Raw genomic sequence first — 25,018 nt, forward strand, 5'->3', positions numbered from 1 at the left:
AAAGATAAGAACTTAAACGATATCATTGATAAAAAAAAGCCCCTTATACGAACAGACTTTATGTCTATTATAAGATTCAATTCCCCTCACCAATATATTCCTAAAAGTTTTCAACCTCAAATCAATAAGCCCCCCTACCTCCTCTACAACTAACACAATCCCCCCCCTTCCCCTCACCACCATTACCTCTAATTCAAATGCTACCAATAGACCCTTAGCCACACCCACTGTATTTTCGCTCCCTCCAACGGCATCTCACCGTTACAACACGCACAGCAGCACACTTCCCCCTCTCTCTTCCGCCAATAGCAACTCCCCTCCAAGCACTACAAACAAGCCCATAGCCACACCTTTGCAAACCGTTCTACCTCCAACTCAAACATACTGTTACAACACTCGCAGTAAGAAGCAGACAGTCGACAATAACGATCAGTTAATAACGTAATAACGTAACAAACTACCCTCTCTTAGTCTAATGGTAAGTGTACACAATCTTCACTTTAACATTCAATTACGATTTTTCACTCAATTAACACCACGTTTTTTGTTTCCTTTTAATGATTCAACTGTAACATTTCTGTATCGACTCGAATGTCAATCATCCACACATTCTTATGAACATTGCAGTATTTGCAACAAATTGAGATGGTCCATAAAGGCCCTATTCAAACATTGTTATTCAACTTTGTATTTTTATTTTTATTAAACTGAACCATATCTCCATATGCCATTGACTTTCGATTTATCTCTAGTCAACAAGTATTGACGGTCACATGACCGTATTTGACTATTATTTTAAGCTACATTTTTATTAAATACGACCATCATTGTCGTTTTCGTTGTAACCGCTGGTCGGCCAACATAATTTTTAGCAATCCTATCACTCGTTTATGACAAACTGTTGCTTTGTTCTTTCTTTTTAATTATAATAGAAACCTTCTAATGTCATATCACCATTACTTTCACCAATTGTAATTTGACTGACTCATTGTAATATCTTTATAACCAACTTAACTTTAATCTTTTACTATATGTTAATTGTAATTTTATTCTCTCCAAGGTTTTTTAATTTTATTTCATGTATATATAAATCAGATGCCTGTTTCTATTTTTAAGTTAAAATAATGGCTGATGATGCCTGAATTCAAGGTGAAACATGTACCATTTTAGTTAATATGCCAAAGTAAACCAACCAAAGTATGACATTTTGTATTGATTAGGTGGTAAATTCAATAAATTAAGTTGTTGATATTATTCCATTCAATTATGAGGTACTCAAAGAATTGGATTATGTTGCAGGCAAAAAGAGAGTGGTTATATGGTCAGAAAGTTCTTGATCCAATGCAGAGCGTGAAGTATGAAAAGAAAGTTAAGAGTTAAAATTAAATATTGGAAATACGGCAATTTTTGCCCTATTCACGCTCTGCATTGGATCGAGAACTTTCTGACCATATAACCACTCTCTTTTTGCCTGCAACATAATCCACTTCTTTGAGTACCTCATAATTGGCGGCTTCTTCTTATGAGACGACATTACAAGCCATCATTAAACTTACTTATGTTACATCAATATTCTGTGGAAGGATTGCATTCAGAGGCAAGTATTAAAACTTATTTTACCACCTATTCAATACTTAACAAGCAATGCAAAATTAGGATCTCATCCTTATTTTATTGCCTAATTATTATAACCTAGAACATGTTTTGTTCATTTTCTGAACATCTTCAGCCATTACGTCTTTACAAGGTTGATTGACAGTCGTCATACAGCTGAGAGCACAAGCAGAAACGTAAGCAGAAGTAGAAGGGATATGCCAACAAGCTAACTTACATAGTTTGGGAGAAACCACTACTCATCTATCAACAAAGTTTGAGTGTCCCCATTTGACCTAGGCCCTGCTTACGCACACAAGATTGTCAAACACTGGATAAGACAACATCAATATGTGATTTCAACAAATTCTAATAATAAAAATAAAATAAGAGTTGCAATATCCTAACCTTTAACAAATAACGGCGCATCGGGTGGACGTTTTTGAGGACGTAGAAAATAATAATTATGCCTAAGCTCATTTGTTTTGAGAGTGTATCATAGTTTCATTTCTAAATGGTACAACATGTGTAAAAGTTTCTGCCTGATTTTAACAAAATGTTTTTATGTTCAAACAATAAAAATTTTAAGTCAATTAGCAGTGTTAATAGATTGTGAAATGTAGTTATACCTAGACCAACTAATAGACATCGTATTTTTTAATATTAGAATAAGTGTTAATTACAAGCTCAACAAATTGACTTATCATATATCTTAATTGTACAACGTAATATATAAAGAATTATATTTAATAAGGTTTCTTAAAGATTGTTATTAATAAGTGTGTTAACGACAAATCATATATACAAATTCTAGATCAATGTTACCAATCAATCTTGTAAAGACATAATGGCTGAAGATGTTCAAGGAAATGAGCGAAACATGTTTCATGTTATAATAATTAGGCAATAAAATAAGGATGAGATCCTAATTTTGCATTGCTTGTTAAGTATTGAATCGGTGGTAAAATAAGTTTTAATATTTTCCTTTTAATAGATTTTCAATATGGGGGAAAATGAGAATAGTCTCTTGTAAGGACTGCATTCTACGTCTGTTTTGGATGTCTACGTTTTATTTTCACCCAGTGTTTAGCAGCGCTACGCTTGAGACTTTTTAACCATTCCAAAGTGATCAAGTTTTTAAACATTTGTTAATATCTTCACTTTCATTTTATACTTTGACCAAGAAGCACTTAACTTGTTAATAATTTTTTAAGCTTGTATTTTTACTTCATCCTATCAATGTTACTTATTATCAAGGGTTTACTATATGTACTACATACTTGTATATCTTTTTTCATTGGACCTGTTTTGGCTGATGATGGTGTCCATAGACACCGAAACCGGTACTGAATAAAATGTTGTGATCATATTAAAAACATATTATGTATTGAAAAAAGGTGGATTAATCAAATTTCCCTCTATTGTATGTTATCTCCTTTCAATATGGACCAGAGATGAAGTTTTTAGTGTTGATTGATATTTCAAGCGGACAGTGTACCTAAGCATAGGTAGATGTAAGGATGTGACTGGGTGGCAAAAAGGGGATATCGTGTTTGGGCCATGCCCATGGCCATGCTGTGTGTGAAGTTGCTGGATTTGTTGGTGTTTCACAGTAAAATGTTCAACGTGTCTACAAGCAGTGCACACGAAATATGTCAGAATTGTGGTCGGAGAAAGATCTTGATTGAGAGGGGCCGGAGACGCGTTTCATGGCTTGTGAATCAAAATCGCTTCCAAATCTGACAGGAATTGCTGCAATCATTGGATAAAAGTCCAACCCAACCTGTTAGTGAGAGATCATTGCAACGGGAACTGCATGCAGTGAACATTTGGAGGCAGTCACCTCATAAGAGTCCATTGTTCACACAGGCACATAAAGCTGCACTTCTTCAATAAGCTAGAAATCGTCAAATGTGGACAGTAGCTGACTGGTGGAATGTAATGTGATCTTATGAATCACATTTTTGCTTGTATTCCAATGACGCACATCGTTGAGTGCATCAAAGGGCAAATGAAGCGTTTCGTCTTGGATGTATGCAAGGTCAGGCTCAAGCCGGAGGTGGGTCTGTGATGTTTTGGGAGGGGTTTTCAAATCATGGATTGGGCCCGCTCACTGAGGTGACCACTAATATGAGTCAGGATGTTTGTTTAAACATTTTGGATGATCAGGGGTTGTCTTTCAGTCTTCATCTACATGATGGCTATGCTATTGATGCCCCGAATTTTAAAGATGACAGCAGCGAAGTTCATCGAGCTGGACGCATATGTGACTGGCTTTATGAACACTCCCCCACTCTGTTACATCTAGATTGGCCTGCAAAATCAGCTGACTTGAACCCATTTGAAAATCTGTGAGACATGTTGAAACAGTGGGTAAAATGCCAACATCGGCATCCCCGCAGTTTGGTGGAATTGCGCAATCAATTCCTCAGCGAGTGGCTTAACTTGGATATGATGTACCTGCACAACCTTGTGAACTCGCTTCCTAACCGAATCTGGGCGGTTATCAAGTCCAGAGGCGGAACCGGTGATTCCGGTGAGTTTATGATGTGTACATATGGCATAAGTTAATAAGAATACACAAAGGCTAAGTCTGCAAACCTTACCAAAGTCGTGACAAGACAAGGTTAGGTTATTAACGAAATTTCCTTCCATTTAAACTGGACTGACCATTATAAAGGAGATAACTTTGCTTTCCTTTTCAGAGTAGTTCTTGCAGATTTTTCTTGCTTCTTATACATCCTAGTTGAATTCTATGCATACAAAATGGTCAAATTAAGACCGTATTAATAAAATGCTGCATTCGTCATTTAACACCAAGTACGTTATTAAATGTATTATTCGAACATGCCACAATTCTACTCACCTGGTATTACCCAAACAGAAAAGAAAATTTGCTTTACTTACTCCCACACATGTAACACTGGTGATTTTCACAATACGATAGTGGCAGTACGTATCGGTCATTACTTAAGTTACAAAATTTATTTTTGCCTAAAATAGTACAAAATAATCAAAAATATGTATAACACAATTAATAAAAATCCAAAGCAATAATACGTTCTCTAGCAATAATTATACGGAAACCATCATCTTTCAGTATCACGCAAGAATTCGCAAGATATGTGTGTAGTTACGGCCAGCGTAAAGCTGCACGGAACGTGAAGCAACAGTCGGAACACTGAAATTCGCGCCCAATAATAACGTTCAAAGACTGCTGTTAGCTGAAGATTTTTCGGTCAATGTGAAATACACGTAACACGGTTACAATGGCAGTACAGGTGTTTAAAAGTAACTAATCCAAATATATGTTCAGCATTTGAATATATCGGTCTGTATTGCGAGTAATTAGGGCCAGGATAAAACTTCACGGCACGTGAAAAAGCAGTCTGAACTCTAACACAGGCACCCAGAAAATCATGTCTAAATGTTGTTTTTTAGGATGATAATGTTTTCATTCATTCTGAAATACACCTGTTACAATTACACTGGCAGTAGATGTGTTTACAAATGTCACAATGTTATTTCCACCAATTAAAAATATACTCGCACAGTTGAAGAAATATTTGTCGGTACTCTACGTACAAAATATACAAGGGGAACACGGAAATTTAAAAAAACCTATACCAGCAAAACACGAAGATAAAAGTTGAACAGTATATACAAGCGAAACAGGAGATTCAAAATAAAACTGCGCCTATACAAGCAGAAAATGAAAATAAAAATTAACCCATACAAGCAAGACACGAAGATAAAAATAAAACATTATGTACAAGAGAAACAGGAGATTAAAAATAAAGCTATACACGCAGAACACGAAAATAAAAATTGTGGGATATTTAATTTGGAAATATCTTGTCATTGTGTCGGTTGAAGATCCCTCTGCAGACAAAATAGAAGAACATAAATTGTATTTCGCCTTGTCCGCTTTTATTGTAGTAAAAACATCCTAAACAGGACTCCGGTGTGACATTATGCAAAGTTTACCGTCTTTTGTACGATATTTATATTACTAGGCTTCAATGCTCTTACAAAACAGAATGCATTAAGTTATCCGCATGTACCGAAGGCCGGTTGCCAGTGCAACGGAACTCACAGAACAGAGAGGATATGACGGAACACTCCAGTACATGGCGGCACACTGCCGGTATCGACAGTCAGCTAATAGGCGAAGGGCAGTGCATAGTGGCGCTTCTGACGGGATAGCGAGTTACTGTCTCGGTCTCACTTGAGAATGTTTCAGAACAACTGGCGCTCCGTGTTCCGGAACAGCGGAACATAACTGTGCACCGGCACAGTGTGCCGAAACAGGGACATAGTGCCCAACCCTAGTAACTGTAAGATGTCTTATCGCCAAGTAGGATCCCTAAACTGTGTGGTTAGCGACACTGAATGGAACTCAGCAGTTAGAAAATAACTAAAAATCACTATCTTTGGTGTTAACAGGGGAGAAGAAGTACAAGTAAGTTTGTAACCTTAGTGCAGAGGTGCTCAGCTGGGTGTCTGTTGAGGCTAGCCCAGTGCGGCCGCGTAGACATGACGTAAATGCAGGCATCATACATAGCAAGCATACGTCACAGTCAAGCGAGAGAGTGAACACACTTTGCAGGGAAGGGAACAATGTTTGTCATTACGAAGCTCTTCTACACTACTCAGCTAAATGCTGAATGGCGTACAGTATTTAAGAAAAACGCTATAATCACAAGAAAACTGATCTTTTCAAGATATTCCGGTTTGATTTATACTGCGCTCGATACAAACAGTCAATTTTATATTAATACATACATACATACATACATACATACATACATTATCATTATAGACTGTTATGCCTTTCAGCGTTCAGTCTGCAAGCCTCTGAAAATTTACTAAACGTCGCCACAATCCTTGATTTGCAACTAGTGTTGTAGCATCATTTAGTTCTATACCGCTTATCTTTAAATCGTTAGAAACCGAGTCTAACCATCGTCGTCTTGGTCTCCCTCTACTTCTCTTACCCTCCATAACAGAGTCCATTATTCTCCTAGGTAACCTATCCTCCTCCATTCGGCTCACATGACCCCACCACCGAAGCCGGTTTATGCGTACAGCTTCATCCATCGAGTTCATTCCTAAATTAGCCTTTATCTCCTCATTCCGAGTACCCTCCTGCCATTGTTCCCACCTGTTTGTACCAGCAATCATTCTCGCTACTTTCATGTCTGTTACTTCTAACTTATGAATAAGATATCCTGAGTCCACCCAGCTTTCGCTCCCGTAAAGCAAAGTTGGTCTGAAAACAGACTGATGTAAAGATAGTTTCGTCTGGGAGCTGACTTCCTTCTTACAGAATACTGCTGATCACAACTGCGAGCTCACTGTAAAGATAGTTTCGTCTGGGAGCTGACTTCCTTCTTACAGAATACTGCTGATCACAACTGCGAGCTCACTGCATTAGCTTTATTACACCTTGATTCAATCTCACTTACTATATTACCATCCTGGGAGAACACACAACCTAAATACTTGAAATTATCGACCTGTTCTAGCTTTGTATCACCAATCTGACATTCGATTCTGTTGAATTTCTTACCTACTGACATCAATTAAGTCTTCGAGAGGCTAATTTTCATACCATACTCATTGCACCTATTTTCAAGTTCCAAGATATTAGACTGCAGGCTTTCGGCACAGTCTGCCATTAAGACCAAGTCGTCAGCATAGGCCAAACTGCTTACTACATTTCCACCTAACTGAATCCCTCCTGCCATTTTATACCTTTCAGCAGATGATTCATGTAAACTACGAACAGCAAAGGTGAAAGATTACAGCCTTGTCTAACTCCTATAAGTACCCTGAACCAAGAACTCATTCTACCATCAATTCTCACTGAAGCCCAATTGTCAACATAAATGCCTTTGATTGATTTTAATAATCTACCTTTAATTCCATAGTCCCCCAGTATGGCGAACACCTTTTCCCTCGGTACCCTGTCATATGCTTTCTCCAGATCTACGAAACATAAACACAACTGCCTATTCCTCTCGTAGCATTTTTCAGTTACCTGGCGCATACTGAAAATCTGATCCTGACAGGCTCTCTGTGGTCTGAAACCACACTGGTTTTCATCCAACTTCCTCTCAACGACTGATCGTACCCTCCCTTCCAGGATGCCAGTGAATACTTTGCCTAGTATACTAATCAATGACATACCTCGATAGTTGTTGCAATCCTTCCTGTTCCCTTGCTTATAGATAGGTGCAATTACTGCTTTTGTCCAATCTGAAGGTACCTTGCCAACATCCCACGCTAATTTTACTACTCAATGAAGCCATTTCATCCCTGCCTTCCCACTGTACTTTACCATTTCAGATCTAATTTCATCTATTCCTGCTGCCTTATGACAATGGAGTTTATTTACTATCCTTTCCACTTCCTCAAGCATAATTTCACCAACATCATTTTCCTCCTCCCCATGAGCTTGGCTGTTTGCAACACCACTATGATGATTTCCTTTTACATTGAGAAGATGTTCAAAATATTCCCTCCACCTCTCCAGTGATTCCCTGGGATCTATTATGGGTTCACCTGAATTACTCAAAACACTGTTCTTTTCCTTTTTCCCTCCCTTCCTAAGATTCTTTATTACTGTCCAGAAAGGTTTCCCTGCTGCTTGACCTAGCCTTTCCAGGTTATTACCTAAATCTTCCCATGACTTCTTTTTGGATTCAACAACTATTTGTTTCACTCTGTTTCTTTCATCTACGTACCAATCCCTGTCTGCCTTGGCCCTTGTTTGGAGCCATTTCTGATAAGCCTTCTTTTTACGTTTACAGGCTGCTCTCACTTCATCATTCCACCAAGATGTTCGCCTTTTCCCATCTTTACACACAGTTGTTTCTAGGCATTCCCTTGCTGTTTCTATTACAGCATCCCTGTATGCCACCCATTCACTTTCTATATCCTGAACCTGCTTACTGTCTACTGTTCGAAACTTCTCACTAATCATAACCATGTACTTCTGTCTAATTTCCTTGTCCTGGAGACTTTCTACCCTGATTCGTTTGCAGACAGATTTCACTTTCTCTACCCTGGGCCTAGAGATACTTAGTTCACTACAGATCAGATAGTGGTCTGTATCATCGAAAAATCCGCAAAAAACACGTACATTCCTAACAGATTTCCTGAATTCAAAGTCTGTTAAGATATAGTCTATTATGGATCTTGTACCCCTAGCCTCCCATGTGTAGCGGTGAATAGCCTTATGCTTGAAGAATGTATTCGTAACAGCTAAACCCATACTAGCACAGAAGTCCAGCAAACGCTTCCCATTCCCATTAGCTTCCATATCTTCCCCACATTTACCAATCACCCTTTCGTATCCTTCAGTTCTATTCCCAACTCTCGCATTGAAATCGCCCATTAGCACTATTCTGTCCTTGCTGTTGACCCTGACCACGATGTCACTCAATGCTCCATAAAACTTGTCAACTTCATCCTCATCTGCACCCTGACATGGTGAATACACGGACACAATTCTTGTCCTAATTCCTCCCACCAACAAATCTACCCACATCATTCGCTCATTTACGTGCCTAACAGAAACTATGTTGCGTGCAATGATATTCCTGATAAAGAGCCCTACCCCAGACTCTGCCCTTCCGTTTCTAACACCCGTCAAGTACACTTTATAATCTCCTATCTCTTCCTCATTATCTCCCCTTACCCGAATATCACTTACTCCTAGCACATCCAGATGCATCCTCTTTGCTGACTCAGCCAGTTCTACCTTCTTTCTTCCGTAAGCCCCATTCATATTGATAGCTCCCCATCGAATTCCATTTCGTTCGCCAAGTTTTTTCCAAGGAGTCCCTCGCCTGTCAAATGGGAGTGGGACTCCACTACTCCCATAGGTCCGAGGCTTGCTTAAAGTGTTCTGAGCTCGGTAAATTCATTAAGCAGGATGCTGCCCTACTTGCACATAGTCCAAGTGAGGATCTCTCCTCTAACGGGTTATGGACCACCGGTGAATTGTATAGTCCTAGCCGCCTTAGCACAAGGGGGGCCACGACTCAGAATATGTCCGAGATGCCCACTCCCATTCCATAGCAACTGGTATCCCGACTCTCAGGACCACTCACTAGGACACTCAGCCGTTGCCCATGGTTCACGAACTAGGACGTGACTACAGTAACCCTCAAACATGAACCATATTAATACATTTGAAGAAAACTAACATGTTACAATTTTTGTGTTACAATTTACAAAGGTACAGGGTTTAAACGTTCAAGCTACGGCTTACAGTTCCTTGGTTGCGAATGACAGTATTTCAATTTCTAAAAAAAAAAAATTGCTGTTATTCATTCGCCAAAAAGTAGTATATTTATCGTATTTACTTGCGTAATTTCCCCGCCTTCTTTTCTTTTTCCAACCTCAAAAACGGGGAGGGAAAATTATGCAAATCTAAATTAAAAATTGAAGTGAAAAAATCAAATATAATTACCTTACTTCAGTTACAAATTTATTTAGGGCTAAAATAGTACAAAATAATCGAAAATATGTATAACACAATTTATTTTAATAAAAATCCAAAGCAATAATATGTTCTCTAGCAATAATTATACGGAAACCATCGTCTTTCAGTATCATGTGAGAATTCACTGAAGATGGAAGCCAGATACCTGTAATAAAATCTGTAAAATTGCCTATGCTAATATGTATTTCACTTGAAAGAAATAGACTTACCATGTCATTCATCATCGCTTTTTCCGAAGTCGTCTGCGATGAATCACTCCCATTCTCTTCCATCTTCCAGATGCAGTCATCTTCAGTTCCATCTAGTTCGTTGGAAATTCCAGTTTTCTTGAAACTTTTCACAATAATGTCTTGTGAGATCAGTCCCCATGCACGAACAATCCACTCTCATATTAATTCTAGTGAAGGGCTCTTGATGTTCCCGGTAGGTGCCAGAGTATGAAAACCTCCCACCATCCATTCAGAATATACCCGCCTCACATTGTCCTTGAATGGCTTGTTGATGCTTACATCAAGAGGCTGCAAGGCTGATGTCAAGCCACCAGAAATTATTGCGGCATTGTCTTCTGGTTGACCATTTCTTGATGAACATCATCAACAAGATGGCCATGGAAACTGTCCAAAACCAAGAGAGACCTGTGGTTTAAGAGATGGCCAGGCCATCTTCCCCACAAAACATGCAACCAATCCTTCATGAGATCCGCCACTATCTGTCCTTTATCCTGGACATAAATATGCACACCGGAAGGAAATTTCCCTTTAGGAATTGTTTTTCGCTTGAAAATTACATAGGGAGGAAGCTTTTGCCCGTCCGCAGTAACAGCCAGCATAACTGTGCAGCGAAACTTCTCTATCCCAGTAGTCTTCATGACTACACTGGATGCCCCCTTTTCGATAATTGTTGTGTTTCTTGGCATACCAAAGAAAATCAGAGATTGATCTGCATTTCTGATTTGCAATAGCAGGTAATTGTACTCGCGCCACTTCCTAATTACAAATCTATGAAACTGCACGATTTTTTCACTGTGGTCCTTTGGAAGTTGCTGGCGGCATAGAAATGTCCTCCTTCAAAGAGAAAGATTGCTCCTTTTACTGAACTGAGAAAGCCAACCTCTGCGTGCTTTAAAATCAACCTTTAACTGGAGCATTTCATGGGAAACGGAAAATCTATTCCTCAATTTATGGATGCTTCCTGGTTTTTGGTCCCCAAAATGATAAAGTTGTTTTCTTGGTACACTGTAATTCTTCTTTCTGCTTCCGCCATTGACACGTGTGTGATGGTGCTATGGGAAATTCACGAGATGCAGTATGGTTGCTGTTATTTTCGGCAAATTCTATTACTGACAATTTAAATTGTGCTTCGTAACTACTGTTTTTCTTTCCCATCAACTAACTAACAAACTTCTTGCACAACAATTTACACGTAAGAACACTGTTGAAAGTGACTACTGTACATGTGCGAGTCACAGCTGATAACAAGGGCGAGTTTTGGCTAGCAGTCACAGGTGTGTTCTGGCCGTGGGCATTGGAATGTTGAGTAATCAGTCACTTCCTCATCTCCTAGCATGGGAAATGGCTCGTTGATTGAATGGTCAGCGTACTGGGCTTCGGTTCAGAGGGTCCCGGGTTCGATACCCGGCCAGGTCAGGGATTTTAACCTTCATTGGTTAATTCCAATGGCCTGGGGGCTGGGTGTTTGTGCGGTCCCCAACATCCCTGCAACTCACACACCATACATAACACTATCCTCCACCACAATAACACGCAGTTACCTACACATGGCAGATGCCGCCCACCCTCATCGCAGGGTCTGCCTTATAAGGGCTGCACCTGGCTAGAAATAGCCACACGAAATTATTATAGCATGGGAAACATGAACTGGAATTTCCAAACTAGTTGCCGATTTCCGTACATCGGCATGAATCTCAAAGACAAGATGAGTCTGTGGTTCGCAACTAGTGGAAACCGTAGATAGAAGGGGGGGGGGGGGAGGGAGGGGGAATAGGCGAATTTTCTTTCCCCCTAAATTTTCGAGGGTTATGAACTTCATGTTGTTGGTCCATATTGAACTGAGATAACATATAAAATATGCACAGGAGAGTTTTCCACCTATTCAATACTAAGTTGTATTTACAATATTATTTACATTACATGGGACTAGTTTCAACCGTACTCGGGGTCATCATCAGCCATATTAAACATACACAGTATTTGGTGAAATCCTAAAACATGTTTCTAAGCAGTAAGAATCTTCTGAATATATAATTTGCAATATGAAGTGTGGTTGAATTAGGCAAGGGGTATGGCGCTCAAAATGTTGCAAATGAAATAGTTGATACTCTCTAGAAGAAGGGTCGACTATACATTGTATCAGCTTAAGCGGAAAATTTGGCTCTTGGTGTATTATCTCATTGCGGACCGTGGACGGCATAAGATGTTTAAGCTTGCTCCTATGCTGCGGGCCGTGGACGCCGTAAGACGTTTAATGTTCCGCGCGAAGCAATGCTGTTTATATTTGTCATCTATGCATTCATACACCTTAGTCAGCGTTACTGGTTGTAGCAGGAAGTTGGTTGACCTTGTTGAGATAACCCTCACGTTGAGTGGGCTCATGTTTATCTCAGCTGTTTTAGTGGGAAAATCTCAGCACTTCCTCACGCGTCAAGTCGGTACTTGAAATTCCAATGCAGTGCTTGTCGTTCTTACCGAGTGTAGTATAATGGCTTATAAAACAGTTTCTTTCGGAAGAAGAACTATTAGATATTGTTCACAATGATGATTCTGGTGATTAACTTATGCCTGAAATGGACTCAGATAGTGAAAGTGAAAGTGAGAGTGATGAGGAAATTCCGATTCCCGAATCTGATAGGCCTATAGAGGAAAGTGAGTTGCCTGATACATATCATTCTAGATATTGTCAAACTGTTCCACCATTTACAGGGAATTCAGGGATAAGTGTTCAAATAGAAAATGAGCATGATATGAGATATGACGAACTTCATCAGTATGTGTGTGAGCAATTCAAGTGATAAATGCGGCATCCCGGCCTTTCACAAAGAATTCGATCATGCAATCCTGGAAACCAATTGATGTCTCCGGGTTGAAAAAATGTTTAGGGTTGATGTTCATCACAAATATAGTCCAAAACCTTATATTAAAATATACTGGACCGAAGACCCTGTTTTTCATAATCCGACATTTTCTAAAACAATGTCCCGAATACGCTTCCTTCATATTCTTTCATTTCTTCACTTCAGTAACGGTAATTATTAAGCCGAAAGTAGAGATGGGCTGTATAAAATTAGACGTATTTTGGAACCTATGACACCAGATATCACACCCTCAATATTTACTAGAGGTAAGCACAAAGTAACATGTTTCTAACATTTATAGTTCAGGAGTAATGGTAAATTTTATCAAGTGATGCATGTTAAGAGGGCTGCGCATGAAAATGGCTGGTCCAGGCATTCAAGTGTCCTGCTCAGAAGCAGGTACTGAACGTGTTATGTTACTGGTAAAATTATGGTTATAATGTTGTATGTGTTGGCCGATAGCTGAAAACTTATTGTATTTTATTGCGTTAGTGTGCTCATAGTATCTTATATTGAAGTTTCTTCCAGTCTGCCCAATGTAGGATTTTTCACAGGTATTGCATTTGATCCTATAAACTCCTGATTTAAAAAAAACTGCTGGTCTTGTTGATATGTGAAGTGTTGTGTAAAACGTTCATGTTCTCGTTGTTGGTTTTGAAAGCTATTTTAACGCCTTGTTTCTTAAAAATATTGGTTAACATGTAAATATCATTGTTGAACGTGAAGGTGGAAAATGTTAGAGGTTTAGTTATTTCTTTTTTGAGGGTAGTTTTAGGGCGATGTTTGTTTTTATTGATTATCCTTTCTATAAAATGATTGCTGAAGCTGTTAAATTTTGCATTTGAGGGAGTTTCATAATGAGTGGGGACGTAGATATTTATTATCCAAGATTAAAGTACAACAACAATGTAAATGTATCTACTAAATAGATGTTTGGTATACCTTCAAATAAATAACCTAACTGATGTTATTCCCGGTAAGCATGATTTGTATTGTTGGTGAGTTCATCAGATAATTTAAACCCAAGCAACCACAAGCCACAGCTTATAAACCTGAACTCTGTATTATATTAGAAGTGCTTTTAAAGCACCTCTTAAAATTTAATAGTGAAAATTGTAATTACAAAAATATTTGAGGTTGTTGGCCTAACTTTTTATTGTATCCAGTCAAAATTCATAAACTGCAATGAATGTAAATAACTTATTTCTCACAATGTAAATTGATAATGATGTGGATTTCGGCCCTCTTTCTTTCATTATTTTCTGCCTCAATTTCAAACTCGTGTATCGCCGCAATGATCGAGAGTGACTGGGAGAACTTCGCCCAACCTTCACAGCTTGTGACGAAACCACAATGTCACTGTGCCTGAATAGCATACGCTGATCACCTGCCTGCCCGCCCGTTTACAGTACTGGGCACCTGCAGGACGAAATGCCCAGTGTGAGCACCTCTACCTTAGTGTATAAGCTTACATGGCAGGTACTATAATTGAACTTTTAAGCTTCTCAGTCTGTCAAAATATGAAATGTAACACTTAGAACACTATAACATACCTGTAACAAAAAGATGTAATACAAATGAACACTGATAGATGGCACAGTACCGGGGGAGTTGGCCATGTGTTTAGGGGTGCGCGGCTGTGAGCTTGCATCCGGGAGATAGTGGGTTCGAATCCCACTGTCGGCAGCCCTGAAGATGGTTTTCCGTTGTTTCCCATCTTCTCATCGGGCAAATGCTGGGGCTGTACCTTAATTAAGGCCATGGCCGCTTCCTTCCAACTCCTAGGCCTTTCCTATCCCATCCCATCATCGCCATAAGACCAATCTGTGTCAGTGCGACGTAAAGCTACTAGCAAAAAAAAAAAAAAAAAAAAAAAAAAAAATTGGCACAGCTGAGATTCCACAGCAAATCACCTGAAATTCCACTTGCCACCATGTGGTGTCACGTCAACTCAGATTTTGAGAACTGTGTGTCGCCATATAGCGGTATGCTATTTCAGATTTTAAGTCGAGCATATCGCCATATTGTGGCATATGGCACTCAACCTGTTAATGAATTTATGTTATGTGTTCTTCTATTTTATACATTTCTATTATTGTTACTTACTGGAGACTCATGGGATTATGTACTTAATACTGTTATTATGTAATAAAAACTGAAGAACTTTTGTATAATAGGACTTCCACGGGACAGTGTTGAATGACATTGCATGAAAACGTATTCATGGAATAATATTTCAATTTGCAGCAGGAACAAGAACAAGAAGTTGGTGATGAAGAACCTGATACTGATATTCAGTTCTTCCTTCCAGCAAATCCCAAAGGCCAGTCCAGAATACAGAGTGAATTTCAAGTATTGAAGTGGCTTGGTAAAGGAGCTTTTGGGGATGTCTTAAAGGTAAATATCTGTGCATTTTTTGATTGATGTAATATTATTTTGTCTGTTAGATAAATATTTTACAGTATATTCTAAATGATCATCTACTCCCTGATTTGTAAATTCTAGGCAACCCTGTCATTAAGTGCTGTGCAAGCCAAGCAAATGAATTAACCAAATGTCGTAAAAAGAGTTCAACTCGAAGAAACTAGAAACAACTTGTTGCATTATGAAGAAAACAAAAAGTAAGACTGTAAACAGTATTGACAGAATTCAGTGGCAGAGGCTGATGACCTTGATGTTTGAGTCCTTAAAACAGCAACTATTATGGTCATCCTTAGAATGGGGTGGTTTTCTACAGTTGCAGTGTTTGTATCAAGTTACTGTTTGAAGTTGAATGCTCAGTGACCTAGATGTTAGGCCCCTTTTAACAACAATAATAGTAATCATCATCATCATCCCATTTACTGTTCTTGCATTTCCTCAGTATCTTAATCCCTCCACAATTTCTTTTCCAAGATTTTTCCGTTTCCTCTCTTTATCGTTATCATCTTACTTTTCTCTACACTGATTTTCATTCCCCAGTCTTCCATCATCTTATTTGTGCCAGTGACCTAGATGTTAGGCCCTTTTAAACAATATCATCATCATCATCATCATCATCCCATTTACTGTTCTTGCATTTCTCTCTCCTCCTTTTCTTAAATCACAATATCACCAAATGATGATGTTAATATTAGTGTACCTCCATGTGATACTTTTGCTGCCTTCATATCTTTCATCACAGTTATAAACAGCAAAGCTGACAGTACATTTTGCTGTCTCATTCAACATTGAATTTCAAATCATCTTAACTGTTGATCAGAGTAGATGACCTCCTGCAATCCCAAACTTCCAGTTGCCTTTGATAATTTCTTCTGCTCGTTACCAATTTCCAGACATTCCTCCATTTTCATCTTTTTAACTGCAAGTAGCATTGTCCTGTTTCAGAATCTTCTGAATGTTGGATATTTTCCTTCGCTTCATTATGCCATGCTCATATATTTTGATGTCGTGAAAATATTCTTCCTGTCTGCTTTATATTTCTGCTAATGTTTTAAATATTAAGTATTCCATATTTGTCCTTCACAAATATAGCATTATAATTTTCATTTCTTTCCTGTTTCTTATAATTCCATATCATAGTTCTGCTGCCGCTGTTGGGATCATGTCCTAGGTATTTCGTGTGTGAATAGTTCTGTAGTATTCATATTTTATCCCTTCCACACATTCCTGTAAATTCTTCTTATTGAACGAGTTTGCTCTGCGGTATTGGTCATTTAGTTGTAAGCTTGCATTTGGGAGATTGTGGGTTATAACCCCACCATAGATAGCCCTGAAGATTTTTTTTTTTTTTTTTTTCCATTTTCACACTAGGCAAATTCAGACAAGTACTGGGATTATATTTTAATGTAGGTTATGCCTGCTGCCTTTACAGTCCTAGTATTTTCCTCCCAACATTGTCAGAAACCTTGGTATATATTTATACCAGTGTGTTGGAAAAGAAAAAATCCCACCCGCCATTTTTACCTCTAGTCCTCTTCTATAAAACAGTATTTATCTCTCCATCAGTGTTGTTTTTCCTCTTCCTTTCCACTTACAAATGCAACCACTTTTTTGATCTTATTTAGGCACGTCAGGATGTTGATTCTGTGCAGTTTGCCATCCTTCTGAGTGCGGTTTGACACTGGTTGGCCTCTGTGTACTTCTCCAGTATCCAAAGATCTGTGCATTGCTGTGCAGAGAGCATTAGTTTTTTTTTGCAGCATAAAACAGTAGAACTGGATTGCAACAACTTCCAAGGGACCTGATAAATTGCCGTGTTTTTTGATGAGTGTCATAATTGAGATTTATATTATTCGACTAAGACTGAAAATGATATAGAACCAAACTTGATTTGCTTTTATTCCTGATATTGAGTTACAAAATTGAAATTCATACAACAGTATTAAATTTTATAAAAGAATTTTAGCTTGTACAGCTAAACTTACACCTACAGTTCAGTATGTACAGTACCTACCAAGCTTCTTTACTTAGCAGTAATAATGAGTACTGTAACATTTTTCTGTCTTCTGCTGCCTGTCCAATATACACGTTCTAAATTATGTTCTATATTTGTAATTTGCAACACAATATCACTGCACCACTTAAGCAGTACTACATCCATATCGTGTCGAGGTTTCTAAGTCATTTTTTATTCATTCACTTCAAATGCACGAACCATTTTAGTTCTCTTATTCGAGATCGTTTGGACTAGAATGATGCAGGCAGTGCGCAAGACTCATCTCATAAGCTTTCTTTCTTTCTTTCTTTCTTTTTTTTCCTTTCTTTCTTCCAGTTTCAATCTACCAATCTTTATTCTGATACATAAAAACTTTCCCGTATGTATCTTAAAAAAAAAAAAAAAAAAAACTTTAATCTGTCACTAGGCATAGAATATGCAACAGACATCATCATATACATGCTGTATACGGATAAATATATATATTAAAATTTTGGTATATGTCGTGGTATTTACAGTATTAAGCTATTAAATACTGATTACGTCCATTTCAAAGAACTCCTTTCTTGAACAAAAAGTATGTTGAAGTAGCCAAGGCTTCAATCCAGTTTTAAGTATATTATTACGAAGAACCTGTACCCTAGTTGGTAATCCGTTCAAGAACTTCAATGAATAAATTATATGATCTGTATTGTTTTCTGTAACCTGCAGTAGGGTATATCCGCCTGGTTTCTATTTCATGTGCTGTGATTGTGAAAGCTGTTTCGGTATTTAATATCTGTGATATGTTTACTTTTACATAATGCATTAAAAATATACAGATTAATTACAGTCATTATAGAATTATCAACAAACAAGAGTTTACAGTGTGTACGTGGTGGACACTTGATTGTGAGAAGTAGAACTTTCTTTTGGATTACAAAAACCTCCGAGATTCGACTGCAAATTCTCCACAGTAAAATTCCACATTGCAAAATGCTATGAAAAAAATACAAAGTATGCATTTAACGGTAGCTTTCCTGAGACTTAAGAAGTAAGGGCCCTTAATAAATCCAGTACCTTTGATAATTTCCATGTTTTGAAATCAATATATGCATCCCAGGTCAGCTTAGCATCCAGATAAAATCATAACAGCAGCATCCAGATAAAATCGTAATAGCTTGACAGGGTCATAATCTTCAATAATTTGATGAGTACTTAAGCTGAATATCAGTGTTTGAGTTCTGTTGGAATTCTGTAAGAGCTTGTTTGTTGTAAACCATTCTTAGCTGTCTAACTTTATCTACAGTATTAGCCTTTGTTGTGAAGGTTGTCATCTGCATATAAGACTGAACTGATTGTAGAGTTCACATTCTAAACTAGGTAAATTTATTAGCACCCAAAACGAAAAAGGTCCTAAGACCAAGCCCTGTGGGAAACCATTTTTAATGTAAAGATTAGATGACTTAACGCCTTCCACTTCTACTCCTTGTTTATGACAACGTAGGTATGACCTCAGGATATTAAGCTGCCTGCCCTTAACCCTATATTAATGTATTTTTGCAATCAAATTTTTATGAGATACACAGTCAAAGCCTTGCTAAGTTCACATAACGTAATCTGAGAAAGCCTCTTGTTTTTAAAAGTGAACAAAATAAGTTAGGAAATTTGTTTAGATGAGTTGTAGGGAGATACTTTCAGGGAAATGGGGTGGTCTAGGGAGCAGTAATAAAGGCCTTATTACACTAGACCGCCAGGTGGCGCTGCTCGTCATTGGGCATTGATTGTTATGGAGCTTATTAGATTAGGGCAGCCGGTAGCGTCACCACAAACTGGCTGCTGTCTGGTTGCCATGCCCCGCGACTGCGTTGGCAGCCACGGGTGGCGGAGAGTCGTGGCGGGGCATTGTATCGTACCCAGCTTATTACACTAGGCAGCCAGTTGGCGCAACCAGTCACGCCACCACTCGGTTTGACCACCACGGGGTCAGTCTACTGTGCAATAGTGATGAGAGAACATGTCGGACAACAAGTATACATATATGCTCCTCCTTGTACTTTTGATGAAGAAGAGAAAGCGAAGGGAGAGAAAGATGCATGTACACCCTATGTTATCGTTAAGGGAATCTAAAGGGTTGTGCTATACTCTTTTTGATGAACTGTGTTCAGACGACAATAAGTTTTTTAATTACTTAAGGATGTCTAAATCGTCTTTCTTTGAATTATTGTTGTTGATAAAGGTTGATATTACCAGGGAAGGTACCAAAATGAGAAAGTGCATCACACCAGAAGAAAAGCTCGTAGTCACTTTGAGGTAAGTAAAATGATAAATTGTATTTTAAGTTATTTACTTTATTGAATTAGGAAATATTAACTAGTTTGGAAACAGTAAAAATTAACAGAATATTAATATTTTAGTTCAATATTTCTTATTGAAGATTTACTTCTACTCCTCTTTCAATAATATTGCTGAATGCAATTTTGTATGTTAATACCAAACTTATCCTATTCTGTCAAAAGGATATTGATTCAAAGTATGACTAAAAGTAATAACTTTTATTTCCAAAATGTAATAAAAAAGAACAGTTTTTTTACATGTTTATGTTGAGCGTTTTTATGTACAGCAAGTTATTTATACTACACATTGAACAGCAAAGGTTCATTCATTTGAGTATCAGAATCTCTATTTGATGTGACTGAAGGGTCTGCAGATGGAAGAGATTGTAAGGGCTTGTTTGCATCTTGGCATTGTTGAAATTGAGTCTGGAAGAAATGAGTTTGCGGTTGTTGATTCGCTAGTCCTTGCGAAGGCATTGGTTGCTGTTGCATAGGATGCTGTTCCATCAGACTTCGTTGCATAAACGGATGTTGCATGCGCTGTATTTACATGGGATACTGTACCATTGATGGTGAAGGCACAGGACTGGAGGGTCTAGTACAACCCACTTACTGCCATCCTTGCATTAGAGGTGTTTGGGCAGCAGCTACAAGAGAAATCATATCTGGCCGGAGTTGTAATTTTCTTTCAGCATGTACTTTATGAATCTCGGTTAACATAGAGAGGAGAAACAACTTATCCTCAACTGTTTCTTCGAAAGTGCGAGATTTCTCTTCTGATGCAATCTTTTTCTTGAGAACTTCAATTAGGTCATTGTCGTTGCAGGTTCTTCTTTTAGATTTACTCTGGGAGTTACTAGATGTAGGCCCACTATCAAACGAAATTGAAGTTTCATTTTTTCTTCATTCATCTCACTCGTAGTAAGAAGTCGACCGTCGTCAGTAACTTTAGCTCATAACGTAACAAGTTACCCTCACCATCGTCAAATGATTCAACTGTCACATTTGTCTTTTCGACTAGAATGTCAATAAACCCATATTCTTATCAACGTTTTAACATCGCATCAAATTGAGATGGTCCATAGAGGTCCAATTTAAACATCGTTCATCAACCTTCAGCTACAACTTTGTGTTTTTTCATCAAAGTGAACCACAACTTCACCATATGCCATTGACTTTCGACTTTTATCTTGTATAAACAAATAATTACAGGTCACTTGACCATCCTTCGACATTATTTTATTCAACATTATTTTTTGAATAAATACAATTTTGATCGTCATTCTCGTCATTGTCTAATTTTAACCGCTGGTCAGTCAACATAATTTTATAGCAATCTTATCATTTGTTTATAACAGACTGTTGCTTTGTTCATTTTAATTATAATAGTAGCTTTCTAATGTCAATATTGCAAATACTTTTACCAATTGTAAACTCCTCACTCATTGCAATATCTTTAAAGCCAACATTGTACTAGTCTTTTACCATATGTTAATTTTAGTTCAAGTCTCTCCAAGGCTTTTTAAAAATTAGTTTTATTTTATTTATATGTAAATCAGGTGCCTGATTTTATTTCAAGGTTAAGGCAATGGCTGATGATGCCTATATACAAGGCGAAACATGTACCATTTTAGTTAACATGTCAGTGTAAATCAACAAAGACAGGACTTATTGTATTGATTAGGTGGTCAAATTAATAAATTAACTTACTGTTATTATTCCAGTCTTTAATTTCATCCTAAGTTATCCTTTACATGTATGTATGTTCAGTCCTCAGCTCGAAGGCTGGTTGGATCCTCAACAGCTCCGCCATCAGCTGCCATAGATGGCCTAGGCATCACTGAAAAGGCGTACTAGGGAAGTGAGGAGTGAGATAGTTTCCCATTGCTTTCCTCACCGTGCCAGAAGTTGCTATTACATATCAGTCTGCCAAGCCCACTGAAATGCATGCATCAACCGACCCTATGAGCAACAGTTTCACACCATTCATAACAGGGACTGGCTGCATAAGGAATGGCGTTACTGGCATCACTCATACCTCAGTCACTTTCATATTGTCAAAGCCAAGGATAAGACTGAGACAGGTCAATAAAAGTAACAAAATTGCTCTAGAAGACATAGAGCACTTTAAACACTAGGTCCCGCCAGCAAAGGCATATCCTTTACGTATAACCGTCAAAATGACTGATATTACCTCTGACAGTTATAAAGACCAGAAAATTTCTTGTCAATATTGTGCTAAACAGTACAAAGGACTTAAAATTCATATTATCAAAGCCCATCCAGAAGAATATTGGGAATCTCTGGTAAATATGACCTCTTTGACTCCTACACCTGACCCAATTGTAGGGTTGGAAGATGTCGACTCATCTTTATCATTGCCCCATTTACAAGAACCGGATGAACGCGGAGACGTAAATAATGCATATGAGGGGGAAATGAGGAGGAATATCTGTACACTTAAGGTGCGCACATCCCGATCACAGCGGGACATCAAGCACGCACATCGATTCTTATGCAACCAAAGAACATTTGATATTAACATATAACAAACGCTTTGATACCCAGACAATCGGGAACGCAAATTCATATGAAAAAAATAATTCACAAGAGCCTCAGGAAGTCAGTATTTTTGTGGGGAGAGGGGCGTGTCCATCCATATTAGTCGCTCTCGTCCCGACTGACATTGCGAAAGATTGCTTCAAAATCACACGGCTAAAGTATCTCAAACAGATATATCCGGTTCAGTCCCTAGCGAAGATCTCAATCCTAGCGACAACAGGGGTATATAAGATAATTCATCTCTAAAGTACAAACAAGAAATTTGCATTTGGAAATAAAAATATGAACAATTCAACAACGATCATGGCTATAATAAATTGGTTCAAGATTTCGCATCATTCCTCTTCGCCTCAATTAACCTCCTGCCTGGTCCCGAACACCCAGCAAGCAAATTTTATGAGGCTAGCAAGAAACGCCGTCTAGCTCTTAACGAAAAACACCACAGTCACTTGTCAAATACACAGCGTGCAGACAAACGTGCCCGCGAAAAAAGGCGAAACGAATATAACTGTGAACTGACCCAATACCAGTTCTACAAACAGAGATGGAAATCAGTGAGGCGGGTGTTGGAAAACAAGTCCGAGGTATGTAAAATCAACGTTGGAAACATCCATAGCTCCTTTTTTGATACCTTTTCCCATGATAATTTACACGAAAGGGAAACTTACCCTTCAAAACTCAGTGAAGCGGAGAATGTGGAAATTAATGAAACGTTTGTGTCCACTGTTTCGAAGGAGGAAATTACTGCTGTCGTCCATCATATTGCAGTGGATACTGCACCGGGCCCAGATCGCGTTTGATGAGAGCCCTTAAAGATGATGACGTACAGGCTATCATAACAAATATAGCAACCAGAATGCTACAAACTGGCAAAATTCCTGAATGTCTGCGGAATGCACATACAATTTTATTATATAAGAAAGGCGATCCGAAGGCCGCGTTGAACTGGCGACCTATCACTATCTGTTCAGTCATTAGGAGAGTAGTAGAAAGAGTATTCAACAGTCGCCTACATGAGTACATCCACTATAATGAACGCCAGCAAGGATTCTGTTCAACTTCAGGTACCGTTATAAATACCAGATTCACCAGACCGTATTACCTCTCAACTTAAAAATAAAACTGGTTCAAACATTGATACTTCCAATTTTTAACTATTGTGATGTTGTGTTGCTGGATGCTACCAGTGAACAAAATAGGAAATTGCAGAGAGCTTTAAACTCCTGCATTAGATTTATCTTTTCATTGAATTTTGCCTCGCATGTATCCCCTTTTTATGCACGACTTTCTTGGTTAAAAGTAGAGCAGCAGAGGAATCACCATGTATCAACCCTTATCTATCGACTCTTGACTGAAAATATACCTGAATATCTCTCCAGTAATTTCCGTTTTCTATCCTCCTTTCATGACCGTGACACGCGATCTGGGTCAACAATTGCAATACCTCCACATCATACATCTGCCTTCAGTAATTCTTTCCTTGTGTCGGGCACTAGAATATGGGATGCTTTACCCCCTGAAATTAGAAATTGTTCCTCATTCATTACCTTCAAAAGACAGTCTAAAGATTTCCTCTTGAATACGTAGGCTATATCATCTAGTTATGTGTGAATGTGTGAGTGAATGTCTGGAGTAAATAGTTCCCAAAAGTTTACATAAATTACTGTTATTTTTTATGAATTCCACCTAGAGTAGTTAATATTGAATTTATTTATTATTTTTCTAATTTTAGACTTAGGATGTAATCTTTTAGTATTAGACTATGTTAAGTTATATTAATATTATATTATATTATATACACTGTGTTAAGTTAGAATGTAAAGTTTGGATTCAGTATTAAGCCGCATAATGTGGTTAAGTGTAAGAGAGGGCCAAGAGCCCTAACTTCGCCAGAAATAAATAAATAAATAAATAAATAAATAAATAAATAAATAAATAAATAAATAAATAAATAAATAAATAAATAAATAAATAAATAAATAAATAAATACTTCCTTTCTCGGCACATTGTTAAAATCTGCTAAACAGACAGAAGACATCACGGTTATTTCTTTGGACATTCAAAAGGCATTTGACAATATCTGTCACAGCCACCTTCTAAAAACTCTACAGTCTGAAGGAATACCTTCAAAACTCGGGGACGTAATTTCCAACCTTCAGACTGGGAATGTCACTCAAATTAAAACGCAGAAGGGTAGAACAAAACCTACACTCATAAAGAGAGGTGTGATGCAGGGATCTCCATTATCACGAGCCTTCTATAACCTAGCCGTAGATCATATCTTAGACGAGCTAAGCGAAAATAGTCTCTTGCTGCCTTACGGGGCATCTCTGTCACCCGAACTACCACCTATAACCGTAATGGGCTTTATCAATGACACCGTCATCATCGGGAAGAACAAAGAAGCCATCTTAGATCTTATTCTACTAGCCCGCAGGAGGTTCGAAGAAATTGTTCTTGATATCAATCCACGGAAGTGTACAGGGATATGTGTAATCTGAGGCGAGTTCAGGTAAGGGTCGCT

General features: G+C 38.1%; 1 protein-coding gene across 1 annotated transcript in view; it reads left to right on the top strand.

Annotated features, from left to right (window-relative positions):
- Gcn2 (eukaryotic translation initiation factor 2 alpha kinase Gcn2) overlaps positions 1–25,018 on the top strand; it is a 731,408-nt gene that overhangs the window by 346,748 nt on the left and 359,642 nt on the right. The window contains exon 12 of the mRNA XM_067140578.2: positions 15,447–15,596. Coding sequence (XP_066996679.1) covers positions 15,447–15,596 — 150 coding nt within the window. The remainder of the gene's footprint in view (positions 1–15,446; positions 15,597–25,018) is intronic.

The sequence above is a fragment of the Anabrus simplex genome, chromosome 2 (assembly GCF_040414725.1).
Source record: "Anabrus simplex isolate iqAnaSimp1 chromosome 2, ASM4041472v1, whole genome shotgun sequence".
NCBI classification, from domain to species: Eukaryota; Metazoa; Arthropoda; class Insecta; order Orthoptera; family Tettigoniidae; genus Anabrus; species Anabrus simplex.